This window comes from Cuculus canorus, chromosome 12 (genome assembly GCF_017976375.1).
Source record: "Cuculus canorus isolate bCucCan1 chromosome 12, bCucCan1.pri, whole genome shotgun sequence".
Lineage (NCBI taxonomy): Eukaryota > Metazoa > Chordata > Aves > Cuculiformes > Cuculidae > Cuculus > Cuculus canorus.
Genome location: NC_071412.1, coordinates 21,527,149 through 21,554,855, shown reverse-complemented (window position 1 = coordinate 21,554,855; position 27,707 = coordinate 21,527,149). Strand labels below are relative to the sequence as shown.

The following is a 27,707-nucleotide window of genomic DNA, read 5'->3' as shown; positions in this document are numbered from 1 at the left end:
GCACAGGACCAGTGGCACGCCAGTGTCTTCCAAGTTGATGGGACCTTCTTCTCAGAAATTTTGCTAAATTATCAGAACTGGATACTCTAAACAAAGTATGTGGAAACTTCCTCCCCTATATTCTCCCTCTCTATTTTGAGACAGAAGGAAAGAGCTGATGATTTCCTTGCACCTGGCTGGACTCTGTCCCGGAGAACTGCACCAAGGAATAATAGTTCTTAATTGTAAAAATATTTCTGATAGGTCTGGTTTTGTCTCTGGAGGGCTATAAATTGTGAAATTTCGCAGCCTTGCAAATCCTACCTCTAGCTCTGGACTGCAGAAAGTGTAATTAAAATCCACAGTTTTCCATCACTGAAATTCTATATGAAAAGCATCTTCAGCCTGCTCAGCGAACAGCTGTGAGCCCAACTGAGCAGGAGCGATGCAAGTACTCACATTTAAATATTTCCCTGGAAATATTGCCATTACGCTAAAACCAACCCACACAGTAAGTGCTGCATCAAACGCCTGGAAAGCATCAAACATATATACTTGGGTTTCAGGCTATTGATTTAAAAGTTGCTGATCATCATTTCATTCTTAAAATAATGTAATATGCTGCAACTACTTCAAAGCATTGTTCATAGTCGGAAACACCACAGTCTGCATCAACCTTAGATTTGCTCCTTGAGCCTCTCGGTAGAAATGTCTTGAAAGGGTGCTGGAGGTCAAACCATGAATCTCTAATAATGAAGACATTAGGATGATCACCTGCTTGTTAAGTGCCTCTTTCAAAATGAGAAAATCCTTCTCCTGAATGATAACATAATCATCACCATCACATTGGAGCAACACAGAGCACGTCTGTTTAAAGCTCCGCTTTTTAATTTCCAGCCAACACTTACCTACCCGTGAAAGTATCAGAACTGTCTCGAAGATCTGCAACGATCAAGTTTCTCACTTCTGTGAAATGTAAATTTTAGGTGTTAAGACCACAATTTATGATCATCTTACAATGAATGTGTGAGGTAAGTTAACCAATTGCTTTGTGTCCATGCGACCGGACCACTAGGCACAAAACAATACAGAATTCAAGTGGAAAGGTGGGACATTGCAAAAATATTTCCAAACCATCAATAAAACTAAGTTAATAAACCATGTCGAGCCTCCTTGCATTCATTCTCCCCCAAGCACTTAGGGGCAGAGGGAATGAATGTTTAAGAGTGCATTTTTCAACGTCTGTATCAATTAATGCTTGTTACCACAGCCTAAATACAGACACGCATCGATACGGCTCCTGTACATCGGCTAAAGCTGTTCTCAGCCCTGCCTCAAGCTGGAGTCAATGCACACAGTAATGCAGCGCTCCTTTCAAGTTTGGCAGCGAGGCTGCAGTCAAATATGTAAGCTATTCACAAATATTATCCAAAAGCAGCAAGCGAGCACAGTTTGTAATTTAGGCTTCACCCGGTACAGACCTTATGGAAGAAAAAGCTGTGCTGAACTAGCAGAGGCAGCTTTACTAACTGTAAAGAATCTGAGAGGGAGAGGAGGAGAAATTTCAGCAAAACACTACTGTGAAAAACAATGAATCATACTTGCAGATTTTAAATACAAATTACCTCTCTTTTAGCCAAAAAGCAGCTGCACAAAAGCTAATGTTAACCATTATCCATTTGCCATTGCAACTGTTCTGTACTGGCTCGAACGCTTTAAAACTCCGCATCTGTACAAGCTTTCAGCAGCTCCCCTCCCCCTTTCTGAATGACTGCCTGCTCTTCTGGTGAAAATAAACCGGTTAAGTCCTGTAAGCAGCCTACTCAATGTGATGCCCAACCCGTAGTGGGTAATCAAGGATTTGGGGGAAAAAAATCCACTGCTGCTCTTAACATGAGACACAAGAGAGTTTTGCACTGTTATTCAATACTCAGACTAATAAAAGCAATTAAATTTCCCTCCTCGCTCAATACTCTCTTTTATTTGGATTCTCCTAAATTCTGAAATACTCTGCAGTGGAACAGGAGGGAGGACATGAGCTGGCACTACCCTCTCACAGCGAGGGAACAGCAAAACCGTACCTGGTGCAATGCCTGTGCCTCTAATGGAAAACAGAGGAAAAATATAGGAGCTCTCATGCATAAGCTGCTGTTCTTCTAGAATTAATAATTACTGGACAAGAGACGTTGCCAAACAAATTACTTATACAGATAGACTCTGAGATTATTGATGAAATAAGTATTTTGAACTTTGCAGCTCCCTACATCAGCAGTGAGCTCTGCTACAGTGCGCTCAGGCATCCTGCTCCCACCAAGCGATTGTGCTAAACCTTACGCACGCTAACGCTTCAGCTATTCCACAGCTTATTGCCCGTATATTGACCAGCTTATACACAACACAACTGTAGAACAAAACCATATATTAAATTAATAGCATGCTCCAGAGAACTCCAGCGAGGACACAAGAAAATTCAAAACATATGGAGTAATTTTCCTTGACTATGGGTTACATTAAGTAGGAAGATGTACTAGTTACAACTGGGAATTACTGTAGACAGATATCTGCCACAGACATACTGCACGACATTTAACATGAGCTCATTTACAGCGCACATGAGGACTCGATTCAGAAATCTGCACTGCCCTGGGACGCACAGATGCATTAGGAAACCCGTTTTGGTTCTTTCATTACGAAAGACAGCCCTTATCCTGATTAAAACACCTTCCAAGCTTCAAGTTATGCCACTCGGTAAATAACGTAGGGCAGCACAGCTCATCTCATGGGATGGAGAATGAGTAATAACACAGCGCTGGGGCTCTCCTGCCAGGTCAGGTCTGTGACGGGGAGCTTCAGCCGGACTGCAGCTCCTGTTCAGCACAGCGGACGCGTACCCAGGCTGTCTCTCCGTTTCCAAAAATAAAGAGGCTTCATAGTAACAAGCTGATTGACAGCAACTGAGACCAATCGTATTGGTTTTGAAAGAGATGATGAGAGTGCAGGTGGAAGGGCCTACAGACAGGCTTTGCTATATATAAACTCCGAGAAAGAAACGGAACTGGTAGGAGATTGGACGCAAATGTGTAAACATTTAACTGCATTTTACAATGCATAGATAGAACTCTTTTTCATCAGTGTTTCTACCAAAACCTCATTTATAGCTGTAAGCATTAAATTAATCACAATGCTTAGTTTCTCCTTTAACAGCACCAAGAATGATGGACAAGTATAGAATAAACAGCACTTTAGACAGGATGCTGCATATTAGATCCTGCCATAGCTAAGACTTCCTTTATTGTGTTGGACAAAATAATAAGGTACAGTCTATGAATCAGAAACCACAAAATCAGGATAAAACTTCCCTTCTCAGAGAAGTATTCCTACAATTGCCAAGATGTTTCATATATCGTACTGTGACGAGAGCCAAATGAGTACCCAGAGAGTTTGAGCCCCCTGCTCCCTAACATTGTCTAGCATGATATCTGACAGACATCATGGTGAACAAAGCAGATTTATGTTCAGAATGAAACAGTATTTGCATTGAGAAAGTATAACAAAATTGGCATCTGGGTCTTCAAAACACGTGTAGCTTTTAGAGGCAAGAATTCCCGAGAAGGAGCACTGCACACAAATCTTCATCTTCAAGCAGCAGACACAGCATCAATTCTATCTGCAGCTGGTTTAGGCAGGAAAAACTAACCCCAAAGATTGGATATTATTGCAAGTATAATCTGACCTAATTTTAAACTGGATTTTAGCCAGTGTTCCTGCAAAATCCCAAGGAGACTTGATCCACTGATGACTTCTAAACTGATTTTCATAGAACAGACTGAACGTTTTTCAAATATCTTTTTTAGTTTCTCAGTGACTAACGTACACTGCTTTATTCTAGTATAACAAAGGTGTTTTATTCTAGTAAAGAAAACTGAAGCTTTTCATTTACTGAGTTCATCTTCTTCCTGCATCGACTGCATCTTCTCTATGTTCCGAGCTCCCACCCCAAATGAAAACAGAACGTGAGTCACAGAAGGGCTAAACGTGTCGACCCAGCTAACCGTCAGAACTTTCCATCTTGCCAAACGCAGACTCATGCAGCCAGAGCCGCAGTCCCCAGACAACAGGACCTTTGGCATTTTAACATTAAACTTTCCCACTTCGCTATTATCACTAGGAAAAAGTTTTAATTTTCTCGTTAAAATGACAATACTGAAAAAAATGCTAGAGAAAAGACTGGAAATATTTTTGTAGGTAACTACCACTGATTTTAAAAAGAGGTATTCAGACTCCATCGTGGTGGATAACCCCCTCAGCAAATTGATACACATACATGAAAACAAACATGCTGGTTTGGACTGACTCAGATTCATACAGGCTTCAAGTATTCAGTATTGCTTTGCTGACCCAGTAATGGGTGAACCTCTAAAATACCTGAAATAATTCAGTATTTCTTCACGGTTCATTTTGCTCACACTCCCCCTGTGCTCCTCCTCTGGGTAGGAACTGCCAGGACACTTCATCCCGCCACCACCCTCACTGACCAAGTCCCTTGGTCACATTTAAAAGACCTGATCTAAACCCTCCTGCTTCCTACAGACTCCATGCAAAGGAGAGCACCGTCAGGCACAGCCATCTCGTTCTCTGCACAACAGGAAAGGAGAAGACAAACCACGGGTCCCTCACCCCACCCCATTCCCCAAGGTAAGTGGCAGTAGCCAAAGGAACTCTGTAATTCCAGTTTCTGCCAGTCAGAACCTTGAATAAATAAATAAATTTTGCAGAATGATCTTATTGAAAGCTCTCCAAATTTCAGTGCAGCAACAATTTCTTAACATTGTTTGAACACAAACCAGAGATTGAATGTTCTGCAATAAAATTTGTCAGTGACGCTAACAAAAATATTAAATTTCAGCAATATGCTGACTTTTAAAAAACGGACATCTGTTTATATTCAGGATCTTCATATGACTATATTCAACAACAATGAAAGATAAGAGCATTCCTTCCAAGTCCCTCCCAAACTGGTGGGTGACTATCGGGCTGATTAAAATGAGAAATCAGCAGTGAAGGAAATCAAATTATGCAGTCCTTACCTGGGGGAAACGCTCCTACTGAAATTAAATGGAAGAACCTGAAGTCCAAATAATTTAAATCATCTGACATGAGTAAGGAACGCTGGAGTTGGCACAGGATCTCTAAGGGATCCTAGACTGTGCCCCAGCACCTCTCCATCCTTGCCTTCCGGAGCTTGCCTGGTCCCAGGGCTTTGCCATCTACACTACGTTGTATATGACAGTTTTCATAGAACCTTTTAGTTGGAAAAGAGCTTTGGAGATCAAGTCCAGCTCTACCCGTCCCGTACTAAACCAGATCCCTGAGCACTTGTCCCCATCTTTTAAATAGAGCCTCTGCCAGGGCCTGAGAGCCCTTTTGGTAGAGAAATTTTTCCTCATGTCCAACCTGAACCTCCCCTGGCACAGCTTGAGGCCAGCTCCTCTCATCCTGTCGCCAAAGTGTGTAAAACCAGAACCTTGCCAGAGCTGACAAAGCCTGGTTTCATGTGAGTCTCAGCAAATTTAAACCACAGGGATGAAAACACTGAAGTACCTGCCTGCTGTCCTTCACTCCCTCCAGCAGAGGTATGGTCTCACTGGTTGCTGTTCCAACGTCCACCCTCCGCGCTGCCCCACCATTGGCATCGGAGGCAGAGAGACCACGGCAGGCGTCCCCGAGGCAGCTTCTCTGCCACTGTTTGAGATCCAGCCCCGGCCGCTCGCAGCGAGCCCCGCTCCGCAGGCAGATACAGTGTTCTGGTAGGATTCATGCACTCCAACCACAATTACCAACAGTCCCGCTGCCGAGTTTCTGGGGAGTTCCCTGCCAACCGCCTGAGCACCCACAGACGGCAAAGAGAGCTGGAAAGCCGGAGCCCCGGGGTGCCGGGTTGTTACTGCCGTAACCCCTTTCAGTGCCGGATGGAGTATTTTTGTTCTAATGGGGAGTTTTACGGAATCATTTGATGCCATTAGGAACAGAAACAGCCGCTTTCAGGTCACCGACTCTACTGCAAAGAGTGCTTGAACTGGGAAAGGAGGAAGAGACACGGACAGGGATGGAGCACTAAATCTGCCTGGGAACAAACGGAGAGTGTAAGCAGTGCCTGTCATTCTCACTAAGAAATTGGTATTGGCTTATTTATAGCTACTGATCTCTTATTCCTCTCACTTATTTTTGTGTAGACAAACAAGGACAATAAATTTTCATAATGATCTAAATATATGATACATTAAAATTGTATGTTTTCACAATTGTCAATAGAACAGTACTTGACAACAACTTGAAATAATGCAGGCAGCTTAATCTGCATTACTCAAATAAAGTACTTCTGGAAATAACTAAGATTGTCATCACATAAAAGTTCAGGAAATGGAAAAAACCACAATGAGATCAGATCTTTTTGTTGTGATACGCAAGTATAAATCCAAACTATTTACGCTGATGACCTGAAGCATTTCAGCAAAGGTTAAGAAGCTGGTTCCACAGTTTGAAAGCAAGAGATGTGAGCAGATTAGATCGCAGCTCCTAATCAACTCTGTACATTAAATATGTGTCAGAGGATTAAAAGACGCTGTAGGTGATTTTACTATAATTGTTTATGCATTGCTCCTAGCTTACCATTTGAACAAGTTATATACACACAAACTCCACCAAAGTCTGTTCATTCAATATCCTTCTTTAAAGTCATATTTTCTTACGGAAGTGAAAAGTCAAATGCAATTGGTTTCCTTGGTTATAAATGCACTCGGAACATACATTTCCAGTAAATTAAGTAATGCTCATTAATGTGCTTTCAAAAAAGAGCTCGATTCCATTGTACTGCCACTTAGTTAATTATCATCACCACTTCTATCTTCCTATTTTGTGAGATGGATGTTAATGATCTGCCCCATCGTGCTGCTGCTGGCAAACACCATACAAAATATTCCCACCCACACAACGGAAAGGCCAGGACTGCCAGCCTGCGCTCCGTACAGGACACGGCCTCACGCATTCACCTCTCCAGAAGATTCACAAGTCTGAGCACCATAAAAAATAACCTTCCACCATCATGTTAAAAAGGATAGAACGTCAAAAATCCCACTACCATGAAGTCAAGACTTAACCTACAGAGCTTTTAAACGTGGCGTGACTTTTAGATACGTGCCTTTGAAGAAATTACATTTAACTGTAGGGCCAACAGCAGCCACATCAAGCAGTTTATTTTTGTAAGGTAGGACATGTGAATTTCTTGTGATATTAAACAGCGTTCACAACGCTGCTCTAATATACAAATAAGAGCATACCCAGCGGATTTCACACGCAAAACACCTGCAAAATCTCAAAATGTCTGTTATTTAAAATGAGACATTGGGCATTGCAGGGGCAGAAAAAGCAGATGCAATAAACAACACACACTTGTGGGATTTAGCATCTGTTCCACTTACAGGCCAAATGTTTAAACTAGGATAGGTGAGGAACACAGCTTCATTTGGGGGATTATTTTCAGTCTCATGCTAGCTAAGCCCTAGGTTTTGTACCTTATGCTGCTCCCAAGGATGTTGTTATACGATTGTCATTAATGGGCATTCCACAACATCGTCACTGCTTGCAGCTTACGTCCTTAGACGGTGAGCCCACCACCACTGGTGTGCAGGTCATTTGTTTTGCATAAGTTTTTACTCCTGGATTTGAACTGATTCAAAGGAAATACATGGGCACAGACGGACACACGCAGCACCCCGACAATAAACGAAAGGCAGCAGAGAGCAAACCTCGCAGACAGGCGACTACTCTGCAGAAAAGCACTGGCCTTAGAATTGCGTGTATCCTGATTTGGCCTTCGTAGCAGAAACGAGCATGGGTAATCGAGCAATTCAAAAAGCGTTTCCAGCCAACTGGAAATATTTCCAAATTCAGAACAAGTGAGGCAACTCTTGGATGAAGCAGCAATGAGCGATTCCCATCTTTCTATGAGGTAAACTAGTCATTTCAGCTTGTAATTTATTAGAAGTATTAAAGGCAAGCTATTAAAATCTCCACTCTCTGAATCTAAAGCAAGATCATATTCAGCAGAGATTCCACATGCTCAGTAACTTAAATTTATGTAACCATCTAGACAGCACCAGAATTCCTGAGAATTGTCATCATACCGACATAAAGCGAAGGGTTAAAAAGACACAGCAGCACAGCATGACATACAGCATTACCTTTTTCTTTTTGTTATTCACGGGAAACAAAACGTAGCACTCTCCATCCATCAAGAGACTCATAGCCAGTATTTTTCTTACATTCAAAAGAATGGACAAGACTTTCATTGATTTGATAAGCAAAGAAAAAGAAATATTCTGACCTATGCTGGAGATATTTAGTGATGCTTCACAAATCTACTTTCAGGCATGGCAGGCGCAAGGCTGACTACACCACGGAGCTCCCATTTCCCCCAGCAACCCCAACACAGAATACATTCCCAAGGGATAAGCCATCATGAAACACAGATCTTGATGCAATTCATACAGATTCTACGAAAAGCTTTCTCCCACAATGACTACATCAGGTCCTGAGTGGGACACAGACTGAACGTTTCCTTCTTCCTAACATCTCTCTGCCTCACAAAGGCACATAGTGACAGGACGAGGGGCAATGGCTGAATTGGAGAGGGGCAATTCCTTCTAATAAAAAGGCAGAGGGATCAATTATCAAGACCTGACTGGGAGGGAGCCCAATTATTCCTACCTAAGGAGGAGCGAATCCGCAGGGAGCCTCTTGATTCCTTTGGTAGGCACAGAGCGAGCCTTGTGTCCAAGTAATAAATTCAGCTCGGCAGAAGAGGGGCTGCAGACTCCGGGCGTGGTGTCAACTCCTCCTGGGTTAGGGAGAAGGGCCAACAGGCTCCCCTGGGCTCAGAAACCAGAAGTGCTAAATACTTCGCTTAAAAAGCACTAATAATAAAACATGTAAACCTGTTGAAACAAGAACTCCAGGTATTACTGCTGATGTAGCACAATTTGTTTCAAATGATTGAAACAGTCACCAGTGCTCTTTGCAAAATAAACCAAATAAAAAAGAGAAAAAGAAAAAAAAAGGGGGGAAAAATCTAATTTGATCACTTCTAATGATTCCCTAAACCTTCACATAGCTGTAAATACTTATATTAGATGGTACATCACTGCTTTCATTAAAAGGCTTCTAAGACACAGATCTTATTAAACAGCTGATATCAAACGGATTTTAGTTGCACAAGCTGAATAGAAGATTTCACACCCTTAATACTAACAGAAAATTAAAAACTCACCTCTATAAACTGCTAAAAAACCCATTAAGTCAACATAGAAAGTAATAAGTGATCTGTGATGAAGCAAGGACTTTTCTGTAAAATGCCCGATTCACAAAGTTTTAATGCTCTAAAAATGGAGATGCTAAAAACAATCTCAAGAGTCTTCTTTTTTTCTGGAGAATTAATTTCTTGCAAATGACATCTGTGCCACATAACACAGCAGAGCTGGGTTATCATCTTTTGTGCTTTGTCCTGATGAGTTTTAGTTCCAACAGCATAATAGGTACAACTTCAGTTTGAGCAGTAAAGGTTTCTGCTGGTATACTTTGATTTTTATCTTTAAGTTCTTGATCCCGATACTGTTGAACTCATTATGAGTTTTATAATCAACTGTAATGGAAGGAGTTGGATCCTAGGTTAGTTTATATGGGAAAAAGAAGATTCCTTTTTATTACTGAAAAAGAATGTACAACATTGAGCAAATACTATCCAGGTGTACAGGGCATAAAAGGAGACATCATTACCTGTTACAGCTGATTGAAAAACTAACTACAATTTTTTGTTTTCTGTTTGTTGTCAAGCAAATAGTTCATAATTTTTTCAAGGTTTTTTGGGAGACATCTTCCTTTGAGTTTTCTTACCTCAGTGTTTTTTTGGCGGATGGCCTTTGCTTTGCACAGCTTGTATGGGTTTGGGCCAGGAGGAAGACGAGGAACTCTGTGCTGAACAAAGCAACCTTCTAACTCAGTCCTCAGCTGCAGGGTAGCCCGTAATTGAAACATCCCCCGCTTAAAGATTCACCAGAGTTAGGTTCAATTCTAACCCAATTAGTTCGCTGTTACTGACAGACCTTAACTCAACATGCGTGTCTGACAACTGACTGCTCCCGTACGAACCTTCATGACACAAGAAAGTTTCAGGAGCAGCTCTTTACACAGATGAATGAAAGCTTTGCTACTGGATTCAAGGCTGCGTGAAATCAACTCAGTTTCAGGTTTTGGAAGAAACATGAAATTTATTTTACAGTAATGACATGGACTGGCACACAGGACCAGAGCTAAAACCTGCAGCGGCTGCATTTCTGTGATCCAGGGAGCAATCCAAGAACACCCTCTGGCTTTTCTTTCGGAACAGCCAGGTCTATTCCATCCAAAAATATTGTGGGTGCTAAAAAAAAAAATCACACAAATCAAAAGTAAAACTAAGGGAAAGTTTTCCTGATGCCCCTGAGACTGGAAACACCAAACTTTCACATACACTGACTCTGGGAACTGCTCAATTACATGAGTCGACGTATACAAGTTCTGTCTTTAAAACATACTCGGGCTTTGAACGTGCAGCTTGGAACCCGGCTGGTGTCTAACTGGCCGGGTAATGATTGAAAGCGTGCATTTGCCCAGCGGAGCTGTTAAGGTGTTTAGTGGTAATGCATATTTGCTACTCAGGCACGCAACACTAATAAAGTTTCCTATGAAAATGCCTTAACAAGTAATTGTTGTCAGAGCGCGGGAGCTACTTTTCAAGCAGTCAACTACATCAGCTTCATTGGCAAAGTAAAATCACCCTCTTCTCTTGTATGAAATAAGCTACGGTTTCTGTTCTGCAACGGATCTGTTATTTGACGAACCTGTCATTTCAGAACCCGACTGGCCGTGGCCCTGGGCAGCCTGCTGCACGGTCCCCACCGGAGCTGGGGAGCCGGACCAGATGGTCTCCAGACATCCCTTCTGACCTCGAGTGTTCCGTGCCCTACAACTGCAGGTCACAGCCTTCATTTCTGCCCAAAGGCTCCAGTTGCAAGCAGCTCATGCTTTCTTTGAGATCTCCCCTTATGAGTAGGAAAATCTTACTCTGTATCAATAAAAACACCACCTCCTCCTGAGATCTTGCCAAAAAAACTCATATGTGTTCTATTTCCATGTTCGTATCACAGGATCTGTGATAGTTCCATGGAATGTACCACAGAACGCTAAACAGCAATACGCACAGTCAGAACTCCTATCTTTAGGTTAAGTGCCCAAAATAAGGCAACAAAATTCATTCTACAATGACTTAAACCACACATCAGACTGACAGACAGAACTGCAACCACAGTTCAGCCAGATAGTAAGTCAGAAAGATCTCTGCGGGTATCACATATGTTCTAACTCCTATGGATTTTATCATCAATATGATTTTCTGTACAAAAAACAGGGAGCAGTTTACTGCTTTTCAAGGCTTTAGTTTCACTATGTATACTGTAAAAGAACCCTTCATGTGATTGAGGGTGGAGTAAAAGAAGCTTGAAGAAAAAAAAAACCGACCCTGAAAAAAAGAACTGAATATTTTTTTGGTTCTGAAAAGCAATTCTCTACTTTTCCTTGCTGCAGCGCACGGAGCACGATCTACAGGACGTGCATGGACACATACTCTAAATACTTTGAATAACTTCTCCACCCTTACACGCAGCAAGGCAGCCGTCCAGCTCATGAGCTCACGCCGGCCAAACAGCGCCAGCATTTCCACCGCGCTCGGAGAAGGAGCGGAGCTCTCTCCAGCACAGGATGCTGAATTTCCCCTCTTGCATCTGCACACTCCCACATACGGTCTGGGTCCCAGAGAGCCCCTACAGACATCTCCGTGCTCTTCCTGAACATTCTACCTCGTGTACTTCAGCAGCTCACCTAGGATTACTTCCACAGATTCCTACTGATTTTATTCAATTTGTGCATTCAGCTCACCACATAAAAATGCTTTTATGGGTGTTACTTTTTATATTGCTGAGTATCTGTTGGTCTCTCATGAGGCACATGAGGACTTGTGGGCAATAAGTCTGATTTCTCTTCCTGTTTTCTTCTCTCTATCCAGAACCACAGCCCACGGGCTGTCTTCAACTTTTTTCTTTTCTTTTTTTCTTTAAACTGATTCTCCATTTGTATCTATATGGAGGCACATTATATACTCCCTCCTTATCCAATCAAACCAAGATTCCTGCTTATCTATCTGAATTCCAGGCGCTTTTACAGTTGTGTTTGGTTTTTTTTTTAAGGAATTTTGATAACGATTAAGATTCTTCAGGGTTAAATTCTGCATTTTGTTTGAAAGCGAGTCGAAGGTGTGACTAACCGGATCTGAAAAATATAGAATCAAAATACTACCACAAAACCCAACAGAAAAACATGCAAACAGAAGGCATGGGTAGAACTGGTGTGGTACAATACATTCCTATTCAAAGAAAGAATAACTCTTCGCTTGGCTCTTGACCAGAATTATTTCACAAGGAAATTATAATTCCAGCACCTGCGCTTCGGGACACATTTTCTACATTTTCAATGTATTTCTCAATCTGGTTACAAATCCAGCAAACCCATTCAAGTAACTCTTTTCCCTTTGTTTCCAAAGCTTACATTTCATGAAAAAAAAAATCTTCCCCTGGACTAGATTTAGATTAGATACTAAGAAGAAATGTTTTCCACATGCCCCCCATGGCGGGGGTGGAACTGGATGATCTCTACGGTCCCAACTCAAACCATTCTATGATTCTATGATTATGTCGATTGTGCAGAAAACAGACAGAGGAAAGTCAAAATCATTTCCGCTGCCCTGCTGCATTTCAATGCTGAAATATTCTATTTTACTGATTGTTTTTAATTGAAATGCTAATAATATTACAATGACACATAAACTTTTTCCATTTCAACAATACTGATCCAAAATAACTCGATACTTAAAAAATGTTTTGGATTCCTGGAAATTTTTCCCATTTTCAGCTTTTGTTCACACTTGGAATGAAAACAAGTAGTCAAAATGTCAACCTTGAAAACACATAGTGATTCTTTTCCTAAGACATATGGAGCAGACACGGATATAGTCACAAAGCAGACAAATAATAAGTACCAGTACAACTTATGCCAAATTTTACATAAACATAGACCTGTTGGTTTATCCTTTAGCTCTTGTCAGTAACATTAAAGCACCCCACAGGCATTACGGAAGGCCCCTGGGATATAAAAAAGACATTTTAAATAGAATTTTAGAATCATTATCTGGACATAGAACAATCCACTTTCACACTGTCAGATAGGGAATCTATGTAAGCCAGAAATCTAGTTCTGCCTCCCACGCCAGGACCCCAGAGTTCCAGTGCCCTCGGCCACCCGCCGCCAGCCAGAGCCACCCGAGCGCAGGGCGACAGCAGAGCTCCCCCGTCCACCAGATCTGCACCTGGGGCATTATTTATCATTTTATTACTTCAGTTGATCAAAGTAATGGACTAGATGCTGACTTTTTATCTGTTTTGGCAGCATCGTTGGAGGAACTTGAAATTGTTAAGCAGATGTTCTGCAACATAACTGGGGGCTTGTTTTGCTCTAATGAGATACAGTATTTGTTACAATGAAGGAAATTGCTTGTGGATTTGCTATAATGCATTTTACATACACTGCGTTACATTTATATTGGAGCAATGAAAAAAGAAAATACAGTAAAAGTCTATATTACTTTTCAGATCTGATGATGTCACCAGACTCGTATTACTGCATTTGAAAAAAAAGGATCAAACTCAACTTTTTGAGGTCTGGTTCTGTTTTTCTACTTGATATCCACCTCAGTGGTATAACGGATCCAAACAGTTAGCTCTTTGTGATCTCTCTCCAGAGGGATCACTGTACCATTTCAGCAGAACCAACCATGGCGAGCTGCACCTCTGACCAAAATTATTCAGAAGCAGACCTAGTCTTTGCAGATATGCGACAAATTTAACACACAGTTTCTCTCACTCTTTCGAACTTAATTTTGAATTTGTGGTGTTTGGATTTCAATTCTGAGTCACACTGTAATATAGAAAGCAAATTAACAAATTCGCAAGTTGACACTGTGGACAAATGCCAGAGATTTGTATCTATCTGGGTATAAGAGGGAGTACTGATCCAGAAGAACATTAGCAAGAACTGTCTCTCCTTTGTAAAAGACCTCAAACTGTGGCTCAGAAATTTATTATGTGCCGTGCTTATAAAACTTCCAAGCTGTCTAACGGAAACAGAGCACAATAGAAGCCAGTTCTGCTTTTCATTTTATATACTACCACTGGGAATCTCTTTCTTCTGATGTTCATCCATATTATAAGCTTTTCTTTCACAGTGGGTAAGATTTTCCTTGCTTTGAAAATAGTAATTCATCGTAACAAGAAGGAATATCAAGAGTATATAAATGCCAGTCCAACCATACTTAAGCTGGCTAAATTGGCAAAATCTTCTTAATTCCCTTCGTAACACTCAGCACTACCAAAGACCTCCATTCGAAACACTAACAGAATACTCCAGAAACAGAGGAATGCCAAAATTTAAATTATCATGTGCAGCACAGGCACCCATATTCGTATTAATAAGTAACCCAATTTTTCTAGCAAACAGCTACATCCATGAGAGTTGTAACCTCTACGATCCTTTGAAATACTGGGAGATGAAGTTGGAAATTGTCAGTCTGAGAGCTTTAAAAAGAATGTCATAGCAAAAAAAAATAAGCTGCAATACTTAATCCTTATGAACCCTCTGTAGCAGTTTATCTTTACAACCTCCCATCCCTCCCCGGCACAGTCTTCCACAGTGACTCCAGGCTCAGAGCGAGCTTGGCACCCAGCTTGAGCCACAGGGACCAAACTTGCAGCTTTCACCTTAAACGACAAAAGAAAAGATGAAGTCTTCTCACTCGGAATAAGAGAAGCTTAAACAAATGACTTTTATCTCGTGTTTGCCACAGACTAAAAGTACCCACAGGACCCGTTCAGCACGCGCAAGGGAGGAACTCTCGTTAAGCAGCAGGAACTTACAAGCATGTCTTGAACTTTAGCTCCACTGTGGCTCAGAGGCAGACCCTGGGACAGCCCCTCCAGCACCAGCCCGGGCACCCCTACCAACTGCCCATGACGGCTTCCCCCGGGACAGCCTGGAGCTTCGACGTCAGGCAAAAATCGCTTATGTTTTAAGTGCCCTACACCATGGTCAAGCACCAATCACCAACAAGCCTCCCGCTACTAAAACGCAGCAGCAGAAGACTTGCCAGATCTGAAACCTAACATCTTCTGGACTGGAGCACGTCCTAAACTTTCCAGGCAGCCACAGCTTCCGGCCTCGGGAGCTCACACTGCACTGCTGTTGATAACGATGATCACAGCCTCCAGCCCCGCTTGCAGATGGGCCCAAATCTCAGTGTTAGAACTGATGAGATAAAGTGAAAGCATTTATAAAGCCAATCAGGTAAAATCCTCAAATTTCACTGGAATCAGAACTCGAGTATCTACCTCTTCAGTATATGCAGATGGTAATTCCTAAAATTCGCATAATGCCATTGAAATCACATTAACAAAATAGAATTTTGCAGCTAAATACTCCAGAAAGCAGTTCAACTCCTACTGCTGAGAGCGCGCGTAAGCAATTTTTGAGGACACAAATAGCAACTGTGAACATTAATGCTTAGATTCACATCTGACTCCCTCTGAAGTTACTGTTATCCTTCCTTCTGCATCAGCTGATACTGGAACAGGCTCAAAATTAACAAACCATAAATTAGAAGTATCTTAATATGTAATGCTTTCAGCATAATGAAAAACACTCAGAAGAAGTCAGCCTCCCAAAGCAGATAGGAAAGATTCTGTATGTATTTGGATCCCTTCTAGAGTTAATTTCTCCAAGAGTTACTTCAGTGTTTGGTGGTTTTTTGAACTAGGAATACAAGTACTGGTTTCATTTTTTAGGAGAACCGTTAATACTGAAAAGGTCGAATAGTAGAATGAATGTTCCATTTAATAGTCACAATTTTAATTGCATACAGTAAAACCAAAGACAGAGACACGTCGGGGAGGGTTGAAGAAGGAAATAATATGGCCTCTGAGATGGCCTAAAACATCATCTTTGTGGATTTGTGATTCTTCACAGGATGAAAGAAAACTCTGAATCCCACGTTTATGGGTTGCTGCTCTCCGAGTCCCTGCCTGGACACTCGCCCAACAGGACCAGGCCCGGAGTCAGCAAAAACTCCTTCAACCTTTGAATAGAGTGGGAACCGCAGGTGGACTCCCCGAAAGTTCAGCTTCGTTGCAAAATACTGCGATAGCTTCTAGTGAGGTCCTGAGCCTCCACAGAATTAGGTACATACCAACTCTCTGAATACACAGAAGTCTGCATATTATCAACCCGCAACGAAGTTTTTCAGGATCAGACCTTGGTTCTGTTCACTTTCTCGGTTACATTGTGGATTTTCTTCTAAATGACCTCATCCTAAAGCCACTGAAGTGAACGGGAAAATCTCCCACTAACCTCAACAGTTCTTGAGCCGCTAGGGCCTATAAAAAGTCCTATTTATATTGCCTTCCTTTAAGTACAGCACCAACCCGACAGGGAGCTCTGCACCTCGCAGCACCACATCTGGAGGAGGCGAATGTGAAAGCTTTTTTGAAATCAAACACGTGGAAAATGTTCTGAAACGATTTAAAACCTTCTGAAATGCATAGTTGAATCCACAAAAACCATTTCAACACACAAAGTGAGGCAAAGATAGTAATCTTAAAAATCTAAGATAGCTTGGTAAGTATTTTTCAGTAGCAACCCTCTTTTCTGCTTTACTTACCAAACTCTCTTCATGTATTTCCTCCCCATCTCTCCATAGTTCACTTCTTTTCAAACACAAAAAAAAATAGTCACCAGGCATTTTTCTAGGTTAACCAACCCACACTGCACAGAAGAAAGCATTTAAAATCATCTATAAAGACCCACGTCTTCTCGCTCTCATCCAGCTTAAACCATTTTACCCTCCAGTAGAAAAATGGGGAAATTGAGGTGTGCACAACGAACGAGAAACATTACAATGTGTGCTGCACGTGACCTATGACAGAGAAATGGGCGACATCATACATCAGAGCATGGGCCCTGCTTATATTAGTAGTTAAAAACACTTGTACATTATTCTTTGAATTGTAGCATAGGGCAGAATCCCAAGTAAAAGCCAGGCTCTGATATTACCAAGTTTCTTAAAAATGCAAGCCAAAACATGCATATTAATAAATTTATATAGGAAGACTAACTATAAAAGGTGAGTTGCCATACGGAAGCATTAGGTTTCCATGTATTTAAGTATCTAAGCATATTTTTTCATTAAAGCTTTCTATAGAAGGAGTTACATATTTCAGTAATACACAGGATATTTACAATTTCCAGGTCAAGCTCAACACAACAGATGTTCAGGAAGCAGATTTATTGATGAAGTCAAAGAAATCCCTCAGATACTTTAGCACTACCATACTTTTAAAGCTTTCCAAACTTCCATCTGCTTTGCCTTGTGATCCATTCACAAATCAAGGATAAATAAAGAGGAGAAAAGGGACATAATCTAAATTAACTTCTTGTTCTACTGCATTTAAATAAAGTCCAGTCTCATAAGTGAGCAACATTTCAAAGAAATTTCACTTAAAAATTAAGTAGAATTTTCAGTAGTGTGTGAAAAATGGACAATTCAGTGCCTTGGACAGGATTTCCAGTGAGTCTAAAGGAAATCAGAGCTCATATTCCATCAGAATTAAAGAGGAATTGCATGCCTGTAGTGCTTAAGCTCCTGTCAATAATTTCAGGTATATGTTTCAGGATGTTTTATATTGTACTAATCCGCTACTGGCTTACTGTTCAGTTTAACGTTACTCATTTGCTAAGTAACAGTTCCTGAAATAGCGAGAGATTAAGACTGATGAAATGTAAAAACGCCAATTCCGTTATTAGCTATGCTCTGTCTTTACTTACTGTTGGAGAATGGTGCACTATTTGAGCTGTAACTAACCAAGAAAAACAAACACCATCTACTTTTTACATTTCAAACTCCAGCTGCTGCCTCCTCGAGGAATCTATCCAGCCACAGCATTTCACATAAAACAGAAATAACAAAAAAGAAAGTTGCCATAGAAAATACAATTTAATTGCAAGCAATTAAAGTACAAGAACAACTAGCCATGAAATGGAATAAAAGCAATCAAGATTTCTAGCAGGTGAAGACAAGAAAAAGCAGAGAAGCAGCAGTGCAATGAGAACTGAAGACTCGGAGCAGCTGCGCCATTGAATCTCACACCTTGCAGCTGGATGGACTGCAGCAGAGGAGACACTGTGTATATACCCAATGTTCACTAACTCAAACTAACTTACTGGAGAAAGTATAAATAGAACAGGAACACTTCTTGTCCTTTGGGTGAAAAAATTAGGTTGCCCAAGTATTGCAGGCAAAGCTAAGAGAACACTAGCGCAGCACAGCTGACTCTGAGCCACCAGGAGCTGGCAGTTACAAATCAAGAAGGACCAAGAGTTCACAAACTTGGACTACATTACCTTTGCTGCTCAAGGGCTGCACTCCTCCAGCCCAGAAACACCCGGCACTCAGGAAACACACCTCGGGGCCCACCTTACTCATCATACACAAGGACGAATTCTCTAACTACTCTAGATTGAAGTTCCACCTCCAGTTACCAGGAGTAAAGAGAAGCCAGTTGGAATTGCCCAAGCGCCCTGCCAGCAGGCTGGGTGCTGTCGCCCCGCTCCTCTCAGCCTCTTTCACTCCAGCTTAGTTTGAATGGTGCCCAACAGCAGTCAGGTTTGGCAACAACTGTACAGAGGGAGACCTGGGACCTGTTCTCGCCCCCCAAGAAAACACAGCAGTGATGGCAATGCCATTTTGTAGACACTGCTGCTGCTCTCAGCTACAGGAATTTTTATCCCAGTTGAAGCTCAGCCTGACTGGAACCCTGCTCCAAAAAGCAACGTGGTGTGCAGGCTCTGTACAACTCCGGTCTCTCAGCAATCAAACAGAAAAATAAAGAGAAGTTGTAAGAGGAAGCCAGACCAGGTCATCTGAAGGAACTGAACAAACCCTGCCAGACCTTCCCGAGGTCCCTTTGGCCGCCAGAGTTCCTCCGCTCTGGCTGAGCCTGCAGCCCCCAGGGAAGGTGAAAGGCGCTGCCCTCCAGGCCAGTCCTGCTCACGGCGGGGAGCAGAGGCCTCTTCACCATGGCTTTCACGTTCCAGCGACTATCTGCCAGCAACAAACTATTTAAACAGCTTTCAAGATCTAAGCATGGCTCTGTTCCTAGAAACTCGTCTGGCTTGATACAGTATTTTAAGCCAAAGACATCTTGACTCTACCAAGTGGAAGTAAATCATCTGTGCAGCCACCACTAGGATGCTCCTTCAGCCACGTCCTCATTCCCGTTATTGCCTTTGTTAGCTAGCGTCCAGCAAGCTCCAGCGGTTACAGCTGCACATGTAAAACAACACACATCTGAAACAGCAAGAGTTCCCACCGTCAGTGCCATGCAGATAAACAAGCATGCTGAAAGGCAGCTGAAAAAGAGTTAAAAATTAACTAGTTCAATTATCAGAATGATTAAAACATGTACTGCTTTTGTAGATTTAAAATTCCTTACAGGTTTTGTGCCCATGTCACTGTGATGCTTTCCCTCTGTCACAACTGGATCCTTTCTCTCCAATGCTGCCCTTACAGTCAGTATGTGCTATCGGTTTGCCAATACAAACTAGTTCTTTTTCATTAAATACTCTTAATTTGTAGGGTTTATAGTCCCTTTAATACAGCTTTTTTAATAAAGACAAAAGTTTGTGTTGGAGCAGTAGCAGATAAAACAGAGGTTAGAAATGCAGATGCACCAATCTGAACAAGGGAGAAACAAAACTGTGTTATTTTTAAAAAACAATAACAATTACACTTAACTCACCATGAAGACGAGGTTGTAAATTACAGTTTAGTTGCCCTTACTGATCCAACATAAATATTAGGAGCAAGCTGTGCTGTGTAGGGGAGGAAAAAAGAAATGATTGCGGCATGTTTTAGATCCCCCGACTGATTTGTCCTGGCGTAGGGCAGAATGAGTCAAAGCTGCTGTGCAGAAAAGCCAGGAGATGGAGGGCTGAGCTGGCTCGTCAACTGTCTCTTGTCAATGGCAGTTTGAAAAGGGACGCATTGAAGTTAATAGCTCCTAAGTCTTTGGGGTCACATTGTAGAAGTCATGCTGTCCGCAGAACATACCTTCAGCCACCTGCTTGCTGGGGAAACCGAGCTCTTTTTTCTGCCTAAACGCATGGTACAGAGTGCCAGAGTTGTACAGCTTTGAAACTTCCTTTCAGGCAACCTCACACACCTAACAAGACCTCAGTTAACAGCACAGTATATACTGAATGTTTGTAATTTAAGATAAATATACAGAGCTCTGCAAGTCTTCACTATACCCACAACAGATAAAACCAGGACTGAGGCACAACTACATTAGAAACAAACTTTGTTTAAATGCTTTTGTTCCTGTAAAACGTAAGAAATATTGATGTGAGATTCTCTACGTGCCTGCCTATGAACAAATTCAGCAGACAAACAGAGCAAAATGAGCAAGACTCACACATTCAAAGCCTGACGGATTGCACTGGGTAAAAATCACATTTGACTTCCCAAATGACAATATGTATAATAACGCAAAACCAAGCGGTCTTCCCTTACCTTCCGCAAAAGGTTCCCATTCATAAAATCGACCCATAAACGGCTTGTTATTGTATGATGCACATTGCACCTCTCTAATATTTCTGCTGCTTTCAGGACACATCTGTTTAAATAAAAGAAAAACAGTCAGATTAGAATCAACAGCAATGTAACTATTGCTTTCTTATTAATTCACGTTAGAAGATTAATGAAGGTATTGCCAAATTCTAATCCAGATTAACAATACCCACAACAGGACACTCCTTTTCTTCAGAGCGGGTAACACAGTGGGCTTTTAGGTAAGAGTATCAAAAGCGTCTGTAGGAAAAAAAATTAATTTGTAGAGTTCATGGAGCAACATCTCTACAAAAATGGAATTTTCTTATTGAGCTGTCATTTTCCTCTGCAAAAAGATGACACTTGAAGATAAATCCAATAAACTAGATCTGAATCATTTCCTCTCCACAATAGCTTCACATTTTTCATTATTAATTTTCTGGGCTCAGATTCAACACAGTTGAAACACTTCACATACACGCTTCCCTAACTTATTAGAAGCTGGCCACATCAGCTTCTTATTCTCATCCTATGCTTCAATACCACACTGCCACTTTTTATTTCTACGTGCTGCTATTAATTACAGTCATTGCATTACTTTGTATTTTAACTTGTGCCTTCAAATGTAAACTTCAGAGTTCTTGAAGCTAAATATCAGGAAGTGCTTATATACAGACGTATCGAGGCAGGGAAAGTTTGACAGATAGAAGTAACATCTTTTATTAGGTCCCATGCAACGCAAGCCTTTGGCAGACAAGCCTTGTTTAGATCTGAAGCAGATTCCAAAAGTAAATGCAATTTAAATACTTAAATACTTAATTACTTTGTTCTGCCTGTATCCCCACACTACAGCAGTCACAGCAAAGCCGACTCTGTGTGTGGGCACACACAAAGGGAAGGAAGATTTCTAGAGTAGGGAGGGGGTTGGTAGTTTCTACATTTGGAGAAAACAGACAAGCTTTGGTTCCGCGTGCGTTTTTTCAGGTAGTCTTCAGCTGATCAAAACGGCTATTAAGAACACTATTCAAGAATAGTGGAAACCACATGAAGAACTGGGCTAGAACAGCAGGATATTTTCTATAGGAGACAGATTTTAAAGCGGAAACTAGAGACAACATTATATGAAAGCAACATGGCTAAATAACTGTGCTTTTGATGGGAACAGCAAGAGAATCAGTAAGATCGCACCTGCAAGTCGGTTCTCTTAGATTCGTACAGGGGGAAAGACTGGTCATCTCTGCAGGGAAAGCCGGCACACCGGGGGTCCCAGAGCAGCTCTGGCTTTGTAGCCACCATCTACATGTGAAGATGTTTGTAAATGGATGAGTGAGATGTCAAAGTCAAGAGTTTTCAAGTGGACCATAAACTGTACCAAAGACATCCCTGGGGGACGGTTCACAGACTACTTTATCTTCTATTCGAATCACGGTAACAAATCTTGCAGAGCAAACGCCGTTCCTGGCCAAACAGCCATCTGTGCTTTGTTCACCACCCTTCCCAGACCTCCAAGTACATGCAAATTTTGTTTTCCTCAACAAATCCTCTAATGCAAAAACAAACAAAAAAGCTTCCCTGAAAAGAGAATTATGAGCCACCAAACTACACTGGAAGGGTGGGACCAAAAGCCTTTCTAACGCCAAACGCAGAAAGCAAAGCCATCTTCCCACAACTGAAAGACACATCCTTACATCTGTGACACAGCAATACAGCAAGGGTAATTCAGCAACAACCACCAACCCGCCAAGGCTAGGAAGCTGACATTTTTCATGGAAACCAGTTACGGCACATATCCGAAAGGCGTAGGGACAGAAGCTGAGCTGGCTTAAACGAAGGTCACTACGTTAAATTACAGCAGAAGTACATCAGTTTATACCAGCAAAGAACCCAGCCTGAAGGGTTTCTTTTTGTAACACTTTTCCCCTCTTTTTTGGCACATGTTTCCTGGCACTCTGTTGTGAGGTTTTGTTGATTCTTGTTTTTCCTTCTGTGAGCCTTGTGCTTTACTCCAGTGTCCCAGTACCTCTGGCTCACAAACCACCTCTACTGCACCTCCTTCATACCAACTGTAGACAACGTACGAGTAAAAAGATGAAAATACTCATTGTTGTTGCCAAAAACAGTGACATCTGCCCCTCGTAAGATCACATTTATTTAGCTACAATTTCTGTTTTTAAACTTACTGAAAGTTGCCCAAAGGACAGAGGCCCCATTGCTTTAAGGCAGAACAAAGGACTGACAAATACACTGTGCAGACCAAGCTGAAACCAGAAGAAAAGGCAAACTCAGTAACAACTGTGCTACTTCAAAAGCCTCAACTCGGTTGTCCTTCCCCCACTTCTTTCAGCAAAGTTTAATTGCAAAATTTGAGTCAAAATCTGAGAGAGTGCGCTGATCTGCAAAAGCTCTTTGCTTTATGCTTTATACAGATTATCCTCATTTTTATCTTTAAATGTCTTTTGAAAGGATTTTATGAGTTAACTACAAGGTGCAAGTAACCAAACAACTGTCACCAAGGCTTAGAAGAATTATACGTACTCTGTGTGCATAAATTAACATCGATCAGTTATGTATTAACTCTGCCTAAAATCTTAACGCCCAGCTGCCTGGAAGGACAGTTTTGCGCCTCCTGCTGCTCAGTCCCCGTGCAAACGAAACCCCTGAGCCTGTGCCAGAAGAGCTAAGAGTGCCGGGCTCTTTCTCTCGGCCTCTTTGGCGTTCTAGCACACCTCTGAGGCAGAAAATACACTGCTATCACTAAAAGGAAAAAGCAGGACTCTGTACAATCAGAAGTGAAATTTGCCCCCTTCCTACCCCTCTGCCAAGAGAAGAGCCATTTTTCTTTAGAAAGTAGGCACGTTGGCATGTTTACAGCTGAAGAATGTTCCTGTGGCTAAGCCAGAGTACTAGGATTTAAACAACCTGAATCTCTGTCCAAACCTTCCAGAGGTTTTCGAATGAACTTTGCTAAAATACTTAACCTTATCGTGTGATTCTCCCTCGGTTCCCCCTCAGTGACACAAGCACACGAGGATCGCGCTGCCTGGGTAAGGGCTCCAAGATAATTTGTCTGAAAATAAAACGCTGGCTTTGATTCATGGTTTTGTTAACAAGAGATCTGGAATGTCATTTTTTCCTTAAAAAGATCACTTCGGTTTTTTGATTACTGAGGGAGTAATGCTCCAGGATCCTCAATGTCCTTCTTAGAGGGAGGGGCCCAAAACTGAACCGAGGAGTCAAGGTGCAGCCTCGCTAATGCCAAGGACAGGGCACAATCCCTTCCCTGCTCCTGCTGGCCGCGCCGTTTCTGATCCAGGCCAGGATGCCACTGGCCTTCTTGGCCACCTGAGGCACCGCTGGCTCACGTTCAGCTGCTGTCGCCCAGGTCCTTCTCTGCCAGGCAGCTTTCCAGCCGCTCTTCCCCAAGCCTGGGGCTGCACAGGGCTGTTCACAACACACCGTGTCTGCCTTCTGCAAGAGCAGCTTTATCTGTGCCTCCATTTCATTTGAGATATGCAGGTTCTGAGGGACGGCAACACCCAGTGCTGCTCCCGGTCATGTACCACCAAAGCGTTCTTAAAATGAGCTGCTGGTAGAGCTAAGACTGTAAAACAAAGAAACCACCCTACCTTTAGCTTTCGGGAAACATTCAAAAAGCACAGGGTTTTAACAAAGCTTTGACGCTTCGATTAATTAATGAAGTGTTGGAAAAACACCAGAAGACTACCAGGCTGCCGGCAGATGTGCACACACCCGGGCTGCTCGCCTGCCATTAGCCAAGCTGCTTCGGAGCTGCACGGAGACAATGCACTTCTGGAGACGCATAAACGGGCCATTCTGATCCTGAAACTAATTCTAATGGCAATTAAAAAATGACGAAAATTTTTGGCACCGTTTCATTCTCATGACCTACATTAACTGGCAAACTCTTTTTCCAAGGCCCTACAGTCCTTCTGGATTCTCCAGGCTCAGGCATAATTCACAATTTATATTTTCTATGTGCATAACACTATATATTAAATTAAGTCCAATTAATCTAATTGCACTCTAGTTTTCATTTCTGCACTGGTTCTCCCTAATCATATTAATCCTTTAACATTCCATAGGATAAACACATGTCCAAAGAAAAATAATTAAAATATTTGTTTCTGAAACAGTAATCTGAAGAGCGTCCTTTCATTTTCAGAACATACTCTTCAAAAGTAGCATGTCCTTGCAATGTAAATTCCCGTTCTTTACACGACAATCCCCCACACCTGCAGTGACATTCTGCTCTGAAGTGCTGGTGCCTTCTGAAACCTACCTAAGTCCCACATCCATTTCTGAAAGCGGAATCTGGGGTCCTTCAGACTGTAATCCTTCTGCTAAGCTGTCTCTCTCTGCACTGCCAAGGACCACGCGTGCCTCTATCTGAGTAACTTGGGATCAAAGCAACCTCCTTGCTTTGGCTGAATATCCACTGCAAGGCAGCCACAGATCCATCTAAACTACTGAAGACTCTTTTTACTCCCCCAAGGGTTCTAGTCTTTTTAAGTGGTAACAGAACATGAAGACAATTATCTGCCAAAAAGAAAAAAGGTATATTAAACGTATCTAGGTATGTGTGGCACAAAATATCAGGCAGATTTTTTTATTAAAATGGAATTGATGCTTCTGAAAAACAGAAATGCACAAAAAAACTTTAAAATGCAAAATCTGAAAAAATTCTGTGCAGAACGGCTCTGCAGTAAAACTAGAGGCAGCCAGCTCTGGTTACAGTTGCTGGCCACAGACAGTACGCTATAAATGTCTGGCTTGACATGGAATGAAAATTAACATCTGTGAACGCAGTGGTATCTGGACAAGTTTATGAGGAATGAGCACCTGTATTGCTGAAATCTTGGCACTGCCTCAAGCGATGATTTTACACCTACGTGTCTGTTGCAGTGCAGATTAAGCTCCGTTATGACAATCATCATAAACTACTAACTTTCTTTATGAACCACAGAGAGAGTCTAAAGTGATGCAGGGTTTAAGGAAACAAATAATACAGGGTCACGGCCTACTCTCTTTTCCCTCACTGCTGTCAGGGGACTGCCTGGCATCGATGGAAAAGACCTCAGACGTGCACAATACAAAATCATTATTTTCCTGCCCACGTTCTATTTGTGCTTGGGACACGGAAGATGGTCCAAAGCTGCATGCCGGGTGCCTGCCTTCCCTGAGGTAGGGGCTGGCTCGGGTAAGGGAACAGCTTTTCACAACAAAAGACCTCTGAATTTAACTAAAAAAGTCTTTAAGTGTTACCCAAACATAATCTTCAATAACTTCGCAATGTATCAAGTAAGGCATTAATGCATAGTCTGGCAAGTGCATCTATTACTGCTTTACCTTTTTCCCCTTCCATGGTATTTTACAGCTGAAAACACAGTATGTCTAACATGGGGGAAGAAGGATCAACCAAACAGATGGAAAAAGAAGTATTTCTGCTTAACTTCACGGCTTTTTTTTTTTTTTTTTAAATTCTCCCTGACAGATCCATCTGATTAGGTTGAAGCAATTTATTTTATTTAAGATTTTCAACAACTATAGAAGATTCAAGTCCAGCTTTGGTTTTAAATAAAATGGTAGTCACTCATCCATCCCACACAAAGCAACTACACTGATCTAATGTGCATGTCTGGAAACACTTGGCACTATAAGCTTAGGAGGGGCTCACCAAAGAGCTCTAGTAGGAAAATTAAGAGTTCCTCAGGAGTACCAAAAATATGTCAAGAAAGCCATCCAGTTCTCTTATTGCTACAACTTTACAAACGCTATTCCAAAAAAAATCCAACCAAACAGGCAAAAAAAGAAACAACTATCTGTTTCTACATCAAAGTTTAACAACTAGAAAACTGAAAAGAAATACTCAAAACAGACCGTGCTGGAGCGGAGTATCGTCTGGTGTAAAGTGATACGCAAGTGCGCGACGGAAGGCAGCGCCGTGTCAGCTCACACCTGCCAATGACCTGGCCGGGTGACTGCGCTAGTCTTTTTTTTGATCCAGCAAAAGACCAGATGACTATCAACTCTTTCCAAAATGTAGTTACTATTTTACTGTCCCAAATCTCTTTTAGTACCCATTTCCCTGAGCAAAGAAGTACGTCAGTATCGAGACTGGAGCGCCCATACGATATTCTATACGTGATCCCAATCAACCATCAAAAGCTTGGCATATGCGACAGAAATCATAACTACTTTCTACAGCAGTGGTTTCATTTTTCTATATAAATATGCTGCATAAAAAAAACCACCAAATACAAGAACCCCTCCATTCAAATATCTATTTATAGAAACACTACATAATGCTCACAGTGCTCAAACTGCACGTTATTGCCTCATTTAATGGGAAATCAATAAAAAGTTATTTCCATTTGACACAACCTGGCTTGAAGTCTGAAGAATGCCTTAACACGGAAGCTTTCAGCCTTGCTGCAGATTCGGCGTCTCATCTGTCTACATTGTTCAAATACATCTGAAAAATAGAGCAAGTTTTAATAGTCCTCCTCAGGAAAGGTGAGGTTTATGTATCAAGGATAGTCGCTTTAATGTAACAGTAGTAGTGCTCTTCCTAGAAGAGGTCAGTGATGCCAAACCGCTTTCTGACAGGCACCGGCAGCATCGGCTTTGAGAGACTGAGACAAACTCCTATCTGAATGCAGCTCTAGTGAAATCAAGAGGCTTAAAGCAAAGAGCTCCTCATAGCTGCTCCTCAGAGGCTGTAGGAAATTACACCAATGCGATGCAACTCCAGGGTTTCCAGCAATATTTTATTTAATTTAAAAAAAACCCAATGCTGTTCTTGGAGCAGGCTATTCTTTCTGGGGTGCGCTTTCTACGTCACGTAGGTTTCACT

The 27,707-nt window shown here is 41.8% G+C and overlaps 1 protein-coding gene across 5 annotated transcripts in view; it reads right to left on the bottom strand.

Moving 5' to 3' along the window:
- Positions 1–27,707, bottom strand: part of THSD4 (thrombospondin type 1 domain containing 4) — a 262,813-nt gene that overhangs the window by 143,260 nt on the left and 91,846 nt on the right. For all 5 annotated transcript variants that reach the window (XM_054077699.1, XM_054077701.1, XM_009555335.2 and 2 more), the window contains exon 6: positions 20,798–20,900. In XM_054077699.1, coding sequence (XP_053933674.1) covers positions 20,798–20,900 — 103 coding nt within the window. The remainder of the gene's footprint in view (positions 1–20,797; positions 20,901–27,707) is intronic.